Source organism: Podarcis bocagei (genome assembly GCF_964188305.1).
Source record: "Podarcis bocagei genome assembly, chromosome: 6".
Classification (NCBI taxonomy): Eukaryota; Metazoa; Chordata; class Lepidosauria; order Squamata; family Lacertidae; genus Podarcis; species Podarcis bocagei.
The window spans coordinates 48,882,709-48,901,607 of NC_138130.1; the positions used below are offsets into that span (position 1 = coordinate 48,882,709).

The window sequence follows — 18,899 nt, forward strand, 5'->3', positions numbered from 1 at the left end:
TGCGTCTCTAGATCCAGTCTCCAAGGAAGCCAAAGGATGTGAAAGGTTAAAAGTGTCATCGACAGGTGTGGGAAGATAAGGGAATTGCTAATGGCCAAAGTCACTGGTTGAAATCCAACTTGGAGAGACGATGACAGGCAGGGTTGCACTGAATGTCATGTCTCAGAGCTTGACAGCATTGATAGCAGCAGAACTGTGGTATATCCCAGCACATCATCATTGCAAGATACACTGGCCAGGAATCGGCTCAACCAACTTAGTTCAGCTCTAAGTAAAGGCCAAGTGTGTGGGAGAATCTCCTTAAAATTTCTGATGACATTTATTTTTTGTAAAATATCAATATTTAATGTCATGCTGATTAGCTTCACTCTAGTTGCTAAGCAATGCAATATACTTGGAGGTGATTAAAAAGGAACAAGTTCATATAGCTTTTGTGTAAACATTGCCACATTTTCTTTCTGCCTAAATGAAAACGGGTCTGGCAAAATGTTGATGGGAGTTGTAGTCCAAAGCATCTAGAGAGCACCACATTAGAGAAGGTTGTGCAGCTAAAAGGTTGTTGGATGGGGAAGCCTTAAATGAGTCCTCTCCGTGGTGCACAGATTACAGAGAGGACTATGCAAAACTTGGCTGCCAGCTTCAAGGGCTTTAGCATCTAGTACCGTATAGAACTGGGAAAATCTATTTCAGTGCCATATTATCAGAGATCCAATTCTGAAACCGCCAAACATTGCATTAGAAAAAAAAATGTACAAGATTCTGTGGTGTGCATTAAGAGAGGGGAAGGAAGTTTCAGAGAGAGAAGTGTAAAAAAAAAATATTAATGTGGCTGTAGAAAAGCAAATCATATCACTGTAACATGGCATCCTCCACAGCCCGCTTTAAAATAACTCATTTCCTGTGCTCTATTTTTGCCCAAGATGGAAATAATGATGCTGCCCCTTTTCTATATTCAGCATTTCTGTTCTCATGCAGGAAATCAATAATGACAAGGCTGAAACGGAATGCAAAATAGCTATGGCAAAAACATCATTGACTTCTCCAAATCCTGCGCCTTCAAAGTTAATAGGAGTTTAGTCTTTGACACCAAACAGAACAGAATTCGACCCTTAATGTATGCAGTGTGAGGGTCTAAACACTCCATTAGTGGCAAAGTTAAAACATAAGGTTAGAAAAAGCTAAATGGAGAAAAGCAAAGCTAAGTAATTCCCAGTGTCAGAGGCCAGAATAGGAACCCAAATGCTTCATTAACTGGGCATCACATTTAACATTCATAATTGAACAATGTAGGTTCCTATACTACGCTCACTTAAAAAACAGTAAGGATGTAAGGATACAGCTATTTCTATCCCATCCTGTGTTTGTCACAACCAACATTATGTCCATTCTGCTACAATTCAGCTTCGGTCAAACCTACATTATTCATTTTGCTTCCCGTTATAGCTAAAACTAGTACCATTAATTACACAATTTCAGTATAAAGGAAATGTCAAAAACAAAGCAGAAAACACCTTGAGTCAGCACATAGCGATTTTCAGTTCCATTTCTGACATTCCTACCTGTAAACTCCATTGGACAAAACGGAGCTTACTTCAGAGCAGGCATGTATAGGACTGTGCCAATGTTGGTTCTGGCATTTGTTCTCCTTCTTCTTACCAGAGTCTTTGTAAATGCACATTTTCCTGTCACCTCACACTCCCAACCCCTTAGTAACCTGCCACTTCTCTTGTCTTTGTCCAGTCCTCAGAGCTGTGGAGAAGAACAGTTCTTTTGCATTGCCAATGCCTGGTTAGGCTGGTTTGCATGAGCCTCCTTGTCTGGCATAGTTCTGTGGCTTGCATTTTCCCTTCCTATCCTAAATATTAACTAATTTCTGACATTCGTTAATTTATTGGGTTTAGGGGGGCAACTCTCAAACTTAAAACGCTTTGTTAAGGGTTGATCACACTTTCCTTCTGCAGCCTTTTAGCCTTCCTGAAGAATCAGCCACCCCACTATATTTTTACAATTATCAAGCTACTGAAGAAGGATTGCAGATAACACTTTCTCACAGCAGTAAAGGGAGAGTTTGTCACATTCAGCATATCCACTTAAGTTGTTTGTATGCATCCTTAGAAAGAGAAGCAGAATAGGTATGGAGATACGCTCACTTCTGTAGGAAGGACTCAGAAATGGTTATCAGACGGAATAGTATTTCGACTGCCTGCCGGGCTTTTCAAGGCCTGACAAAAACAACCTTTTTCCAAAAGTCTTTCTGATCTACTGAGCCTCACAGAATGGGAAGAGATTCAATTTGTGGTATATTTGAAGAGAGGGAAAATTAGTGTATCATTCATGGGAAACCTCCGGCCAGCAGCCCTATGAGACCCAATGGTGGTTCTAATTTGGGCAGCTAGGCTGCTCTCCCAGTCCCACACTCACCTGGCACACATTGATGCTGTAGGATATCAGGTGTGGGACAGGTAAAAATGCAGCTGCAATGGAACAATTAGGAACCTTCAAGTGCACTGCTGCTTTTTCCATGGCAAGCAGGACTTTTAAATTTGGCTACAAATGCAAGTCCTACTAGGAATGATACCACTCAGGAGCCATTACAATAACAGTTCTGCTATGTGTAAGGCAGAAGTGCTTGAGCATGTTTTAATGACAGTTCTCTCATGGAAAATAAAGTGGAATCCCAGGAAGCAGTCAGTACTTTCCCCCAAATCACAGTTCACTTGCACAAAGAATGCAGCTAACAGCAAGATAACTGCTGTAAACCAATTAGAAAATGAATGATAATAGATTCTTTTCTCAGCTGAGAAACAGCACTCAAAAACAGCATTAAAAGATGTGCATGCACAGGTACAGAAGTCATTGTGTACAAGCCCAGAACAGGTAAAGGTAGTTGAGGGTGGGAGAGGAGGATGTAGTTAAAGATAAGGGTTGGGAAACATAGCATAGCAATGTTGCACCAAAGGTTGCCTACTGATAGCAGAATACCTATGAAAATGTAAGACTAAAAAAAGAGAGTGTATGGATGTTTGTGTGTCCATAATGTACTCAGAAAAATTGGATCTGAACGATCCATTTGCGATATGAAGTCCCTGCCTGGAAACACCCAATGAAAGTTATTCCTGCCTGGTGAGTCCTCTAAGCCTTCCATGGCAATCATTTCATTTAGTGGTTTGCTAAGCTATATCATTAGGTATTAATGATGCAAACATTATTCCTTAATGTTTTGATGCTGCCCAGCACATTATTGCTCTGGGCCTGTGCATTTTAAAGCTTTGTGCCAATGTTAGAAAACTATAAAAACATGCTTTATTGCATTTCTTATTGTAATATCCTCCCTTTTTCAGAACATAAGCTCTTTAGAGCTAAGTCTTATATTGCTTTTGCTTTAGTTGACTGAAAATTTACTTTTACACTGAACAGAGCTGTAGTTCTTCTCTATTGTTTTTCTTTTTAATCAGAACATGTATATACCACCTTCCCACGAGAAATCCACAAGGCATCTAATAATCAATAAAACCCAGTGGCAAATATTTAAAACCCCAATATAACCAAAAGAGAGTAAAAATCAGCAGGAGCAGGTAAGTACAAGCCCTACTACAGCTATCATATAGTTCCAAAGCCCAGGGACTCGATAGTGTCTTGCCAAGCCAGCTAAAAGACAAGAGGAACCAAGTTGTGTTGGTGCCACAGCTGAGAAGACCCTGCATGATCTCCACAATCAGGACCAGCAGGACATGGGTGGCTTCCAAAAGCAAGCATGATGAAGAGGAAGCAAGTATGTGAGGAGAGCCTCCAAGGAAGATCTTAATGTGTGGGTAGGATGGTGGCAGAAACTGAGGAGGAATTAAAGAACCTTTTAATGAAGGTGAAAGAGGAGAGCGCAAAATATGGTCTGAAGCTCAACATAAAAAAAAAAATAAGATCATGGGCACTGGTCCCATCACCTCCTGGCACCTAGAAGGGGAAGAAATAGAGGCAGTGAGAGATTTTACTTTCTTGGGCTCCATGATCACTGCAGATGGTGACAGCAGTCATGAAATTAAAGGACGCCTGCTTCTTGGGAGAAAAGCAATGACAAACCTAGACAGCATCTTAAAAAGCAGAAACATCACCTTGCCAACAAAGGTCCGTATAGTTAAAGCTATGGTTTTCCCAGTAGTGATGTATGGAAGTGAGAGCTGGACCATAAAGAAGGCTGATCGCCGAAGAATTGATGCTTTTGAATTATGGTGCTGGAGGAGATTCTTGAGAGTCCCATGGACTGGAAGAAGATCAAACCTACTCATTCTGAAGGAAATCAGCCCTGAGTGCTCACTGGAAGGACAGATCCTGAAGCTGAGGCTCCAATACTTTGGCCACATCATGAGAAGAGAAGACTCCCTGGAAAAGACCCTGGTGTTGGGAAAGATTGAGGGCACTAGGAGAAAGGGACAACAGAGGACGAGATGGTTGGACAGTGTTTTCGAAGCTACCAACATGAGTTTGACCAAACTGCGGGAGGCAGTGCAAGGCAGGAGTGCCTGGTGTGCTCTGGTCCATGGGGTCATGAAGAGTTGGACACGACTAAAAGACTAAACAACATAAGGAAGAAGAATAGGTCCTCAAGGATCTGGGAAACAGGCTTGTTTATGGCAAGTCACTACAAACAGTTTGCAACAGACCTGGGAACCAATGGGAAACAAACATTGCTGCTGTAAAATTGATGTAGCATGGCCCAATCCAACTGGCCAACTTCAGCCTATAATCTGGCAACTATGTTCTGTACATAGACATTTTTGAACTGTTATGTAGTGTAGTTTCACCCTGGGCCAACAGGGGGATAATGTATATAGTTTTCACTCAGGTCTGTAGGTAGTTTTCACTCAGGTCCGCGGCAGTTAGTTTAGGCGGGAACTCTGAGCTGTTGTGGTTACAATGTTGACAGCCGGCTGCCTATAAATACAGGCCGGCTGAGCTGTTCGCAGTCAGTTCTATTCCAGCTTGTCTTAATAAAGAGCTACTTGAAGAAATCGCTGTGCCGGCTGCTATGTCAACCCACTACTTAATATGAACAGTTTTGGAAAAGCAGCTTCACAGATACAGCAGTGCAATTGCCCAGTCTTGATGTGACTAATGCATGAATCACTGTTTTCTGGTTGTTCTGTAAAATAAAATAAAATAAATGGAGAAGTGATATCAGTTAACTGTTGTGTGACTTGCATGAGAGGGTGGAGGCCAGCTGCAAGGTCTGTGAAACGCTTGCCAGCTAGTTCCTGCAGTCTTTGCTGAAGACATAAACAACAGCAAGTCCAGCCCAGAGAATGTACTCTGTATGCTTGAAGAGGATGTCACTGTGGGGTTTCTCTGATCACATAATTTGTGTTATTTAGCGCCAACCTCAGCAGGAGTTCATGCAAAGTGCCTCACTGAAGAAGCTGAACACATATTAAAGATTTATGTTGAAAGATGAAGTGGTACATAAATGAAATAAATAAAATATTAATATCAACAGAACACACTCACATCTTTTTCATTTCTAAAAGTACTTATATACCACCCTTTCACAAAGTATCAGGGGAGTGTACAGGAATATAAAAACATAATGAACAATAAAAGCGGTGGAAATCCTTTTGAACAATGTGAGTCTCCAGACTCCAGGGTACTGAACAGTAAAATTAAGAATCCATCTATTTGCTTTGGAAGTTATGCTACTTTTCAGAAAGCAGACTTGGACACCAGACGGCATGGTAGTATTCCCCCTCATGCAGAAACTGCAGACAAACCAAGGAGAAGATATCTGGGGGGAAACAGGTCATTAGTGAGGCTGACAACCTCCTGCTCTGGAGCAGTCTGTCAAAAGTATCCGTAACTGGGGCACATAAGCCTCCAAACGAAGGGCTGGCCTTTCTTAGGGTTAATTGCGAAACAAAGCAAATGCGCAGAAGCTTCCGCAGTTGCTTGACAGCGCATGGGTGGTTGTCAGGCTGCTACATTAGGAGCATATATCCCACTAATGCATCGCAGATTATGATGTGCCACAGAAGTACTACGAAAACCATTTATTTTTGATTTCCATGTTCATCTATAAAGAAACTAATTGATTCCTATTAACGTTCAATTCCTCCACCAGCGTGGATAACAAAACAAACCTTTTGAATCCTGCCCTGTGGCCAGAATTCAAAGAGTCGTGCAACCAGATCAAGAGAGTGGGCGCGTGTTGTAAAAGAGGGGATTTGGAAAAGCAGCAAGGTCTAGGCACCACCTGCTGAAGCGCAGGGGAGTCAAACAACCCACTACGCAATTATGGCAAATTGAGCAAAACACCCCGCCCTTTCCCAGCTCTATAGCTCTATAATTGGATTAGAACTCCGTGGATCCTTCTATTGGTCAGTGGGTTTGTCAATCTGACCGAAAGACATCCGTTCCGCAAGAAAAGCCTCAGGCATCAGTGTCACGGGATGGGACGAATCCTTCGGATCCTAAGTGGTTAACTTTCCTGTCACTACATTGGGTTGGCCCCGCCTCCTGCCATTGGCATTCTTACCCTCGTGCGCATGTCCATCGTTTCGCGGACACACTAGTTGGTTTCTCCCACCTCCCGCCCCGTTAAGTTGCACCTCCTCTATAGCTTCACGGAGCGGCTGAAGATCCTCTGAATGGCTAATATGGCTGTCGCTCAAGCTGAAGCTTCTAATGAATCTACTGAAGTAGATTTGACGGCAGTGGGTGGTGGGTGGGAGAGTTTTTCTCTCATGTTCTTATTGGGCGCATGGGCTTGCCACTCAGAATGTGGCTTCGCCTTCTTCCCTTATGAGCCTCGCCGCGAGCGCTTTCTGAGCGGTCGGAGACCTTGTCAATTAGAGTTGGAGGCGGGGCATAGTCGGGTCGCGAGACCGGCTGGTTCATACTTCCTCTTCTGCTTTTCTCTGGAACGCGGCGGAGGGAGCAGCAGTGATGGGGGTCCAGATGGCTCTTTGGCTGGTGTCAGCCCTTGTGGCAGGTGAGGCTCCGGGCGGCTCTGCATGGGGGGAGGGGGGGAGAAAGGGGGTCCCTGGGGCGGGGTCCCATGCAGCCCGGATCTGAAGGATGGTCTCTGCGACAGAGATAAGGGCACCTGCGTGTTGGGGGTCGTCGTGGCAGGATAGACTGTCAGAGGGAGAATGAGGGCTGGGTCGTGTTCGTGGAACTGTCGTGGCCGTGGGTTTTTACTATTTCTATTATTATTATTTTATTATTATCATCATCAAACGCTTATAAAATGCTCGACATTTCCTGCTGTAGTTCTGTTAAAGATAAAGACAGTCCCTGCTCAGTGTCTCACAGTCTCGTAGACATTGTACAAAAGGTGGAGGTGGGAAATGAGGAGGAAAGAGGAAAGCAAGCATTTTTTTGGAGCAGCATCCTTACTGGCTAGTGGGAGGCCCACCAGGCCTCCCTTTGTTTTTTATTGATTACTGTACATTTATATCCCACCATTCCTCCACCATTTTTTATTGATTACATTTGTATCCCATCATTCCTCCAAGGAACTCAAGTTGGTGTGCATGATTTCCCTCCCCACACTTTTGTCCTCAGAACAACCCTGTGAGGTAGTTTAGGCTGAGAGGCAACGACTGGCCCAAGGTCACCTAGTGAGCTTTCATGGCTGAGGGGGGATTTGAACCCTGGTCTCCCAGGTCCAGCACTCTTATCATTCAGAAGGGGTATTTTTCTTACTTTGCTTTTTATGTTTTGTGCCTATTACCTGTGCAATCAAAATCTTACTCCCTATAGCTTATCCAGTATACGAGACCCTCCAAGTGTCCATATTTTCAAAAAGCCATCCCGGTTTCTGTTTCTTCATATCCTCCACTCAATTCCTCCACCCAAACTGGCAGTTTGTCTGCTGAGTCTCATTTTTTAAATGCCTGGAGATCATTATGCTCATCTGTTTTGTATATAGTTTGGTCTCTGTATAAAAAGGGAAAGGGGACAGAATGAAACCCTTGGCAGCTCCCTTTATACATAATAATAATAATAATAGATATTTTGTTTATACCCTGCTCATCTTGACTGGGTTGCCCCAGACACTCTGAGCGGCTTCCAACACATATAAAAACATCAAACATTAATAGTAATCTGATCCAATATAAAAAGTTGCAGTAACTTTAAAATTGACAACTCATTTCAAACAAAGCAAGTAACATTCAGCAGTCCATCAGAATCCAGTAAACAGTCAAATTAAACACCAGCAAATAATAATTAAACAGTTTACACTTATCAACCACAATAATTACCAATCTATAACCAATAAAAAATAACAGCAAATCACAATGCATAAAATGCCACAAAACATACCAAACTATGTAAAAGGGTCAAACTGAGAAACACTTGTTTTTACTACAGTTAGTCTTTGTAGTTCTGCTTGTGTTTAATGTGGGGCATTTTAGTATGTGTATATTCAGAGGCATTTACGCTGTTAGTTCCAGTCTTGGCTAGTTTGAGGAAGTCCAGTTTCTTTGTCTAGTTTGAGACATGGCTGACATCTTGTGACCTGATACTCAATTGTTTGTCTTGTTGGGACAAGCCAAGGATCTTTGGTCAGTTTATTCCTGTACTTTCAGCATCAGCCTGGCTATTTCTTCCACAACTTCCAGCTGCTGTTGGTTTTGTCAGAATTCAATGTCACTTTAGACTAGCCTTCTTGTCTGAGGAAGGAATGTCAACACTAAAAAGCATGTGAGGGAAGTCTTCCTCCTCCATGGTCAGCTGATAATATGTTGCTAGCCAGTAGCTGTTTTAAGTACTTGCTGCTTGAACTAAAATTGATCCTAATGATGTAGTAGAAAGCAGGGCCATTTACCTGTTTTCTCCTAGTAAATAGCTTAGATGGTTTGTCTCAAGTTCAGTGGCTGGGAAATCTGAATTAATTATTTTCCATTGACTATTCGGGTGCAATTATCTTGTAATGGGAGGTGCTGATATGAGTGTACTGTAGCAAGTCCATGTTTCTGGATTCTGCCCATATAAGATTTTGGCAAAGTATTAAGAGCCATCCAAAATTTTGACACTTGTTGTCATAAGAAAATATCTTAGGCTGCAGTCCTAAGTCCCCGCCCCACACTGGTGCTTTACGGAGCAGTGGGGCTACTGCTGCATTCACAGGCCTGTCATGCACAGCAGCCAGGGCAGAAAGTAGGGGACAAGCAGACTACTATGCCACTTTGGAGGTGGCACAGCCATCAGGCCTGGATTGGGCCCAGTGCTGTCACGTAATGGCAGTGGGTCCAGCTTTGGGTACAAGGAATTGATAGGAGCTGAGTTCAACATCTGAAGGACCACAGGTTTCCCATCCCTGGGCTACCACCTTCTCTATCCTCAATCCTTCTTCACAAAAAAATACAAATTGAGCAAAACCTTACATATAGGGTTGAGTGTAATGCTTTAAAGCAGAGGTTTTTTGAGTCCTTGGCTCCCTTGCCCAACTACATTCTTTCTGTGACACCCCTGTGGGACTCAGGAGCCCAGTTATGTCACCCCTTGCCTGCGGAGCTGACAGCCCCTCACCCTTTTTCCAACACTCCCTTGTGGAGTGTTCCCTCAGACTCCTCTCCCGTCTCTTTGGGAGTCCTCTGGGCAGCCGCATCTGCCGCCCCTGGTCTCTGAGCTGCCCCACCCCAAAGAGAGGTGCCTCCTCACACTGCCCCACAGGGGCCTGGGAAGCACCCCCTGGCCAGTCCCAGAGGCACCATTCGCCTGGGGAGCTTGTAGCCAGGGCTGCTGCAACAAACAGCTGTGCAAGCCTTTGGGAGGCATCAGAGGAAGGGAGGGAAGAAAAGTGAGATAGAGGCCAGTGTTGCCTGCGGCCCCCCTGGCTATCATTCAAGGTACCCCAGAGTACCACAGCACACTGGTTAAAAACCATTGCTTTAAAGGAACAACTCACAAAATTTATGCTAATTAGCTTCATTTATTTGGAATATATATATATAGGAGTATAATTATTGCACATACATGGCAAAGTGATAATATTGTCTAAATGTCTGAAAACTCCAGGATTTATATTCCCCATTGACAGGCCATGGCTGGAATGAAATAGTTGCAGCTCTCAAATGTGTAGGTTCTAATTTTCACTGTAAATCAACTGTTGTGTATGTTAATCCTGTGTGCAAGATTGGAACAAGAGAGTTAAAAGTACTTCTTAAATAAAAGTGCTTGTAATGATTTTCAAGTAAAAGCACATGAGCAGTGTTAGAAACTGAGATATGAAAGCTAGGAGCTAAATAGCACCTTAAACCTAGGTTTTGGGCACAACAACAGAATGACTAGGCCCATTTCTGAATCTCACATGTTATCTCACATGTTATCTCCGAATGATTATATTTTCTCTGATTTATACACGCAAGAATTTTTTTTAAAAAACCTAGTATTGAACTCCTCCTTTGCCCTATATTTAAATGACCTGATGGGTAGATAATGTTTACAGATACAATGCTGTTGTTGGAAGCTAGTGTTATGAAATGACACATGTTTACTGTCAATACTGCTTGTATTTTTGTTAAAAGTTGAATGTGGTTTAGACCTAACTCCAAGGTTGATGTGGTCAGAAGAAAGGAAGAAACATATTGTAGCTGAAGCGTTATATCTGTTGGAGGCTTTTGTGTGGTCTCAGTTTTTCTGCTTCCATTTGTGGAACCTCATTCTGCCTCTGGGACATGTAGGATTAGGATAAGCAACTGGAAGCTTTCAGCCAAATCTTGCTTTCTGAGAGGTGCAACTTAACCCTGTAGTTGGCTAACGTAGAAGCTAACACAATGCAGACAAAAACAGAAAGCTGTCTTACACTTGATCCATCCAGCCCAGTATTGTCTACCCCAGGTGGCAGAAGCACTCTGGATCTTTTGCAGACCCAGTACCTGAGATCTTTTTCACTGGAGGTGCCAGGGGATTGGACAAGAAAACATCTGCATTCAAAGATGAGCTCTACCATTGAGCTATCCACCCTCTCCTAAAGTGGCATTTGCAGCAATAGATTTTGAGTAAGAATTGAGCTGCTAACCCATTGCCCCCTCACTTCTCAGGGTAACTCTCCAGAAAACGAAACAGCTGAGTAGGGATGTAGAGATCCTATGATGGAAAGTGGGGACAGCATTTCCTTTGACTCAAACTGAGTATGCGTATCAGTTGCATTCAGTGATTGTACCAAGGCTTCCCTGCAGCCCCTATTGGTTACCGCATATAGGGGTACCCTTATTCCTTACCTTTGTAAGAAATAGCCTGGGGAACAAGACTTCTGTTTATGATAATTAGGTACATAGCCACGCCTGCATATTTAGTATGTTTCCGTGCACTCTGGTTTCTGCCAATGTGTTCCGTTGTGCCAGAAGCGGTTTAGTCATGCTGGCCACATGACCCGGAAAGCTGTCTGTGGACAAACGCCGGCTCCTTCGGCCTAAAAGTGAGATGAGCGCTGTAACCCCATGCCTTTGACTGGACTTCTCTGTCCAGTGGTCCTTTACCTTTATATTTTACCATATTTAGTGCACCATATTGGCTGTTTCCTACTATCACAATCTTGTCTTCAGGAGTGTCCAATAGTTTAGTAGAGAAATAAACTGAAAAACATTAGCTGCCATTCAAAAAGGATTTACTGTAATCAAAGGCTCTGTGTTGTGGGAATTGGAATGACATGGTAGAATGAAGTTCATGTGAAGGATCCCACTTTCAGTGCTCCTCTCAAACACAAAAAGCATTTCCTGTGCGATATAAAATAAGCACGGCTGGGCAAGGACATGGGCTGGCATGTTTTCCCTGTGAATGTTCTTTCTATTTGCAAACAGTTTTATTTTACCGGGGGGGGGGGAAGCATTCAACAGTAGTAGCTGACACCTGTAGTCTAAAGTGGTGTGGCCCATTCTCCCGCCTCATTCTGCTTGTGTGCTCAGGCAAAGGCTTTCCGAAAAAGTTGAGATGCTGTTTAAGGATGTGGTTTTTTTACCAGCCCTACCTTCCTTTTTCAGGTATCTCTGCCAATGAGTTCAGTGTATTAAGATATCCTGAATCCATTGTTTTCCGTGAAGGAAGTTGGCCAATACCCGGCGAGCGAATTCCAGATGTGGCAGCGCTTTCCATGGGCTTCTCTATTGAGGAAGTATGCAACTCACTATTTCTGTGTTCAGTCACATTGTTCATTGCTTTTGAAAATAGTTGAAATAGACCTAGCCTGTGCAGTCCCTCTAGGAATCATGGGCAAGAGCATAATCTAGCTTTCTGTAGGCTTTGCTTTATATTGGGTGTATATAGCAAAACCAGGCAGTGGTGGCTAGTTACCCATTATTTCAATAATACACATGTGGCTTTTCATATATAAATATCCCAAGTAGCATAAACCCTTCATGCCTTAATGACTGCCTCCTTCCCTACACCCCGTATTGATTGGCAATAACTTTTCATGTGACCCTAACTCAGTGTTTCTTGTTTTGTTGTTGTTGCTGCTGCTGTATTTTTAAAAAGCTAAAACATTCCTTTTTAAGAAAATATATCCAAATTATTACAGGATCTCTCTTGGCCGGGGCTGGCAGTTGGAGATCTCTTCCGGCGTCCTCGAGCTACAGTTCTAGTCACAGTGACAGGGATAGACAAACTAACGTTGCCTAAAAACGGCATATCTTACCCAGTTGAGAATGTAAGTACTGTCATGTGTAGATTCAAATGCTTATTCTGGTAGACCTAGAGACCTGACTATATTTGGAGGGGAGAGGGTCCTTGTTAACAGACCCCTGCTTTTCCAGTGTCTTGCTCTGTGTACATTTCCGCTGGGGCTATTTACCCTTCTTGCAATTTTCCATATGCTGCAGCCAGACGTTGCTTACTAGTCCTTTCTGTATTGCCCTAGGCGGTTCCTTTTAGCTTGGATGGTGTTGCAAATGCAATTCACACCTTATTTTCTGAAGAAACCCCTGTCGTGGTACAGCTAGCTCCTAGTGAAGAGGTAAGTGCCTGTCTCTTTCTGAAAGCCCATGAAATTATTTAATAATGCCATACTCAGGATAACCTTGTGTAAAAACTTTTCATTTTGGGAAAACAGTTGTGTTCCAGAAACGTCCTTTTCTCAGGTGAATGTTGTTTTATCCTCATAATGCACGGTGGTATTTCTTTCAGAGAGTGTACATGGTGGGAAAGGCCAACTCTGTATTTGAGGATCTTTCTGTCACACTGCGGCAGCTTCGGAACAGATTGTTCCAGGAAAATTCCATCCTAGCTTCCCTTCCGCTCAACTCACTGAGCAGAAACAATGAGGTAAGGCATGGCTAGACATTAGACACAACTTTTTCCATTTTATATTATGCCTCTCTTTCAAATTTAAGGAACACAACCTAGTTTTCCAGGGGGGTGCAGAGGGATGGTGGTGGTGCATATGTTTCAGTTGCTTAATACAACTTTAAGCACATATATGTACAGTCGTACCTTGGAAGTTGAACGGAATCCATTCTGGAAGTCCATTTGACTTCCAAAACGTTCAGAAACCAAAGCTCCTCCAGCCAATCGGAAGCAGCACCGGACGTTCGGCTTCCAAAAATCGTTCGAAAACTGGAACACTCACTTCTGGGTTTCAATCGTTTGGGAGTCGATTTCTCTGGGAGCCAAAGTGTTTGAGATCCAAGGTATGACTGTACTCTGTCTAGCTGCATGATGACCAATGGATAGCTAATTCCTCTGCTTACCCACCATTGCATAGGGATGTATCTAATTACATCCTTTCAGTGACAGAAGGCTCATTGATCCAGCAGAGGCTTCCAAGACAGAAGGTGGATGAAGATGATCCCCTTCCCCTTCCATTGACATCAGTCTGCATCTTCTCCCACAGTTCTGAAGCCCCCAAGCCCTTTAGATTAGATTTGGGGTGGGGTACAAAGTACTAATGCACAAGTCTGCAGTCCTGTCTGTGTGCTCCGCACTGATTTTTGAGCCTTGTCTGAGCATGGCTGAGGTTAATTTGTCACGCTTGTACATTTAGCGCCTAAATAAATATAATAAGCAGTAGTAATCAGTAAGCAGAAATATGCAAGTGATCCTGACTTCTGCCATCTCTGCTAATAGTGTAACTTATGAATTAGAACTCTTCAGCATAGATGCAACATATTCAGATTCTGTTCAAAGAAACTTAAGATTATTGTTTCCTCAGGTTGACCTGCTCTTCCTGTCAGAATTGCAAGTTTTGCATGATATCACAAGCTTGGTAAGCAACTAAACAAATACTTAATTCTGCTATGGGGTTGGCAGCTGTTGATCTGTTATCAGAAGTTAGGCAAATAATCTTCCGTTTTGCCCCAGCCACAGTGGGAGCTGCCACCATATAACTTTTCCTATCGTGGACTCTTCAGCTGGCTGAAGAATTCTTAAACCGAGAAGAAATGTATGCAGTTGCAGAGGAAGCAGTCCTTCTTGGTCAGGGTTCCTTGTCTGTGGGGATACACTATTGCTAGCACATAGATCTGGTCCTTAAAAGATTGCACTAGCTGCCCATTTCCTACTGGTAAAGTTCAAGGGTTCTTGCATTAACTTACAAAGCGTATGACAACTTGGGGCCAGGGTAATTTCTGTTTTTGCCCATGCACAGAGGTCTTTAGAGGAGTCACTGTTAGTATTCCTCGCATGGTTTGAACACAGGTCTTGCCTCCACTCGGAGCAATGCATTAGTAATGTTGGCCCAATGCTGTGGAACTCCTGCCTTAGCTGAGGCAGGCCCCTTCCTTGTTCAGCTGGGAAGGGTGTTCCCAGCTGATGCACCCCTTGCCTTTAGAAGCCTTGCAAGTTGATGCAGGAGACGGGCTGTGAGCAACATCAGGGGAAGAGTGTTTCTAGGACCAAATTACAACTGTTAAACTCTCTTGTTATTTTTGCTGCTGCCATGAGGTGTACTTTTGCTATTGTAATTAGTTATATTTATAGTCCTGAAATGTTGTTTTCTGTATATTACATATGATATTGTGTTTTTTATTTTCTTACTATGAAATTGTTTAAGCAGTTTGATTTTGAAATGCATTCCTGTTTTCTGTTGTAAGCTGCTTTGAGCATCACTTATGTGTGTGCAAAAGTGACATGCCAGTCAAATAATGCAGTGCCTCGTGAAGATCTTCATATTTCAGCAGGCATTTTAAGCATGTTTTCTGATTTTATAGTTAGCGTTAACTAACTTTTTATGTATTGCATCTTTTTAGATTTACAGTACATGCTTGGAAAGTATGGTATTAAGTGATATATGTATAAATTGTGAAGATAAATTGTGCAGCCATTTAAAATGGAAAATACCCACTTTTCACTGGCATTCTTTTCTTTTTTTTTAATGTCCCCGCCCTCCACTTCTTCAAAAGCTATCCAGGCACAAACATCTGGCCAAAGATCATTCACCAGATCTGTATTCTCTAGAGCTCTCTGGGTTGGAAGAAATTGGCAAACGTTATGGGGAAGATTCACAACAATTCAAGGATGCGTCTCAGATTCTTGCAGACTCCTTACAAAAGGTAACATGAGCAGAAACCCTATTTTATATATTTAATGCCAAATATGTTAGCATAAGCCCAAAGAACACCTGCTTTTATCTTCAAACTAGCAAACTGCTAAAACGTTATGCAGTACATCACTGCTGACCCTTATTTGATTTTTTTTAAAAAAATGAAAGTGTCTTGGATGAATGGACAGTTGATGGCCAGATCAAAATCTGTAGTCCTGGTCGGTCTTATGCATTTGGAAGTGACTAGAGGAGAAATAAGTGGTACTGGAAAATTAGGTTAACTGTTGACAGAGCAATCTGTTCAAGGGATTCCTTGCAAATTAGCAAAGGTAGGCATCAGGTGTTACATCAGGTTATTATAAGCTTTTCATTCCTCTTCTGAGTAGCTGGCCCACACCATAACATAGAAATACCAAGAGCCATTCCAGAAATCTGGCAAGAAATAATGCTAAAACATTGCACTAGAGAGTACCTTGAAACGAGCAATTTTGAAAATGGAACCAGGACTGTTATCCCGAGAAACCCTTTAGGAATGCTCCTATTGGAAGCATATTCAGCCTATCAGAAAAATACCACTGAAATGTTCCAAAATCAGATATTCAAGTGATGCCAGAAGCTTTTATGTATCCACATGCAAAAGTTACTATCCAGTCCTCCAGTTGGTGAATTGAAAAGAAATCCATTGCCCTGGGTATAGCATCTTGATAGGCAGTGCCTGAATATTTCCAGTAATAATTATTGGATACTTGCCAGTAAATAGTTTCAGGATAGCAACTTTGGCCTTGTAGTTTAATATAATTAATGATAAATTTCTGGTAGTAGACCATTCTACTTTAAGTCACTATGTTAAATCTAGAAGCAACCTAAGAGGTGTCTACGCTTCTTACTATTCAGTGGCTATTAAAATGGTACCCCTCCTGTCTCATGAGCTGTGCATCTAACTCTGATGGTGACTTCTGTCTTAAAACATGTTTTCAGTTTGCAGACGAGATGTACAACCTCTATGGTGGGAATGCAGTGGTTGAGGTAGTGACCGTGAAGACATTTGACACGCCCTTTGTGAGGAAGTCCCGATCCATTCTGCAGTCTCCACAGGTTGTACAAATGCTTAATATATTACTAAGAGAATGCAATAGCTCAATCCTGAATAGTTTCTTGGGAATCTCATAAATTTCACTGGAGCTCCTAAGCAAATCACTTGGAATGCAGCATATCCATTATAAGCTGCCTGCACTATGCCTTGTTCTCTGTTATCTCTACTGTACAGTACATAATTCTGAGAACAAAACTGTAGTCATTTTAAAGACATTTGAGAATGTCTCAGCCTTAAGCTAATATAAAGACTGAGCAACTTGCCCAAGAGACTACCGTATCACTTTTATAGCATAACGCTGCACAACTGTGGACATGGTAGGTTTTATACTATTGTAAATGGACATGACTTGCTTGCTTTTCTGAAGTGGCCTTCAGAATGTGAAAAACATGAGCTGGCTGTCTACACCTATACCTGTGTTTGTCAAACTTGGGTCTCCAGCTGTTGTTGGACTACAACTCCCATCATCCCTAGCTAGCAGGACCAGTAGTCGGGGATGATGGGAGTTGCTGTCCAACAACAGCTGGAGACCCAAGTTTGAGAAACAGTGATCTAAACTTTGAAAGAGAAAAATTAGGAGAAATACTTTGGGGGCAGGTTTGACTCTGAAATGTTGCCATTGTATTTCCAAATTACTGACATGCCTTCTATTTTAAAGACAGCCACAAGCCTGAGAATACTAGTGAACCATGTACTGTATAAACTTCCAGAGCTGTTATGTTGTCCATTGTTAAGTGGAAGAGGCAAGTGTCCCTGGTCCACTGGCAAGGACTCTCAGAAGCCTCCTACAGACTTCTTCAAACTGCAGTTAAAAAGCAGTTTATCTGGCTTGTTTCTTCCTTTTGTGATACCTCGGTACAAATGTGAAGTCCCTGTCTCCTAGTAGTGAGAAAAATGGAAGCTGGTAATATTTATGGGCATCTGGTGGTGAAAACACAGGTGCTCGATCAGTTATCCATACAATAGAAACTGCTTTGTCTTTCAACGATTTATCCAAAATATTCCCCGTGTTTCTTTCAGGCAGGTGTAATCAGTATGGTGTTGGATTACCACTCGTCTCTCATTTTTTAACAAAACTTTTTGTCTCTTTTCATAGCCCAAAGATGAAAATCCATATAATTTAGGATATGAATACAACTTTAACTATGCTGTGGTCTTCAACATAGTCTTCTGGATGATGATAGTCCTTACCATAGCTGTGATAGTCATTTCCTACAACCTCTGGAATATGGATCCAGGCTACGACAGCATCATTTATAGGATGACGAACCAGAAGATTAGGATGGATTAAGGTTTAGAGTCAGGTTTTAAAGGCGTAAGGCTTTTCCAGGGCTTTGGCCCGGTTCAGTATGGACTCTCTTGGTTTTCTTCAGCAGTGCAATGTGGAGTATCCCCTTGTGTTTTCCTTTAAGATATATTTAAAAGGCTAGCAGTGGGCATAGTCAGCTTGCAGAGCTGAAGCTGTACACTGCTGTTAAATCATGAGCAATTGCCTATTGACACTATGTGAAAATGATTCCATTTTGTGGCTGTGCAATATGCATTGAGTTCTAAATATGCTCCTCTGTACTGTTGTGACTAAATGTGTGAAATGACTGCACTGAACATATGCTAGTAAGTTGCTTTGTTTAAATTCTTTGCACTGGTGATTTAGGATGTTACCTTGAGACTCTGTTGTAGATTATGAATTAAATTTGTTGTGAATGTAAATACTTTAAATTGCCGTCTTTAGAGATCTAGCCCTGTTTACAATGGAACTTCTATTCTGCAGCTCCTGCTTTGTGTGTACAACTTGTAAGCCAACCTACAAATTTTGTTCAGATTGAACATTTGTTTAAAGATGTACAGGAGTTTGAACAAGGAAGAAAATACATGTGACTATAACACAAAACATTAGAATTTGCAGGATCTTGTAATTAAATGTCATGGATTGTGTCAGAGGTTGAAAACAAGGGTTGGTATAGTGCAACTGCAATGACTGCAAATATGTAAATACAGCCTATTCATATTGGAAACTACTAGATGAATACAAAAACTCCACACTGCCACCCTGCTTCCTAACCCCCCCCCCCCAAAAAAAAGCGTTCACATTGGCCTGGTGCTTTTTATCCCTCTTAACCTCCTGAGTTAACCAGTGCAAGACAGAGTGGAGAGGTGTGATTTTTCTGGCCACTCTTGCTGGGGGCCAACCTACTGGCTGTAAATCAGTGGGGAGGGGGTCCAGGATCTTCTGGGTTGGTCCTCCTATCAGGGAGAGCAGCTTTAAATTGATTTATTACAGTCACAGACCAGAAATGCAGACATATACAGCAATAGAGAACATGTAAATATAAATAA

General features: G+C 42.3%; 1 protein-coding gene across 1 annotated transcript; it reads left to right on the plus strand.

Annotated features, from left to right (window-relative positions):
* The first annotated feature begins 6,829 nt into the window (after window positions 1–6,829).
* On the plus strand, window positions 6,830–18,272 carry ATP6AP2 (ATPase H+ transporting accessory protein 2). Its single transcript, XM_081199240.1, has 9 exons — window positions 6,830–6,976; window positions 11,976–12,106; window positions 12,512–12,640; window positions 12,851–12,946; window positions 13,117–13,254; window positions 14,141–14,194; window positions 15,330–15,479; window positions 16,448–16,564; window positions 17,659–18,272. The coding sequence occupies exons 1-9, from the start codon at window positions 6,931–6,933 to the stop codon at window positions 17,851–17,853; spliced, it is 1,056 nt and encodes a 351-aa protein (XP_081055366.1). The 5' UTR covers window positions 6,830–6,930; the 3' UTR covers window positions 17,854–18,272.
* Window positions 18,273–18,899: the final 627 nt, after the last annotated feature.

Coding starts and splice junctions, on each gene's coding strand:
- ATP6AP2 (XM_081199240.1), top strand. CDS start 6,931: ATGGGGGTCCAGATGGCTCTTTGGCTGGTGTCAGCCCTTGTGGCAG. Junction 12,641..12,850: donor TATCTTACCCAGTTGAGAAT/GTAAGTACTGTC, acceptor GTATTGCCCTAG/GCGGTTCCTTTTAGCTTGGA. Junction 16,565..17,658: donor CCATTCTGCAGTCTCCACAG/GTTGTACAAATG, acceptor CTCTTTTCATAG/CCCAAAGATGAAAATCCATA.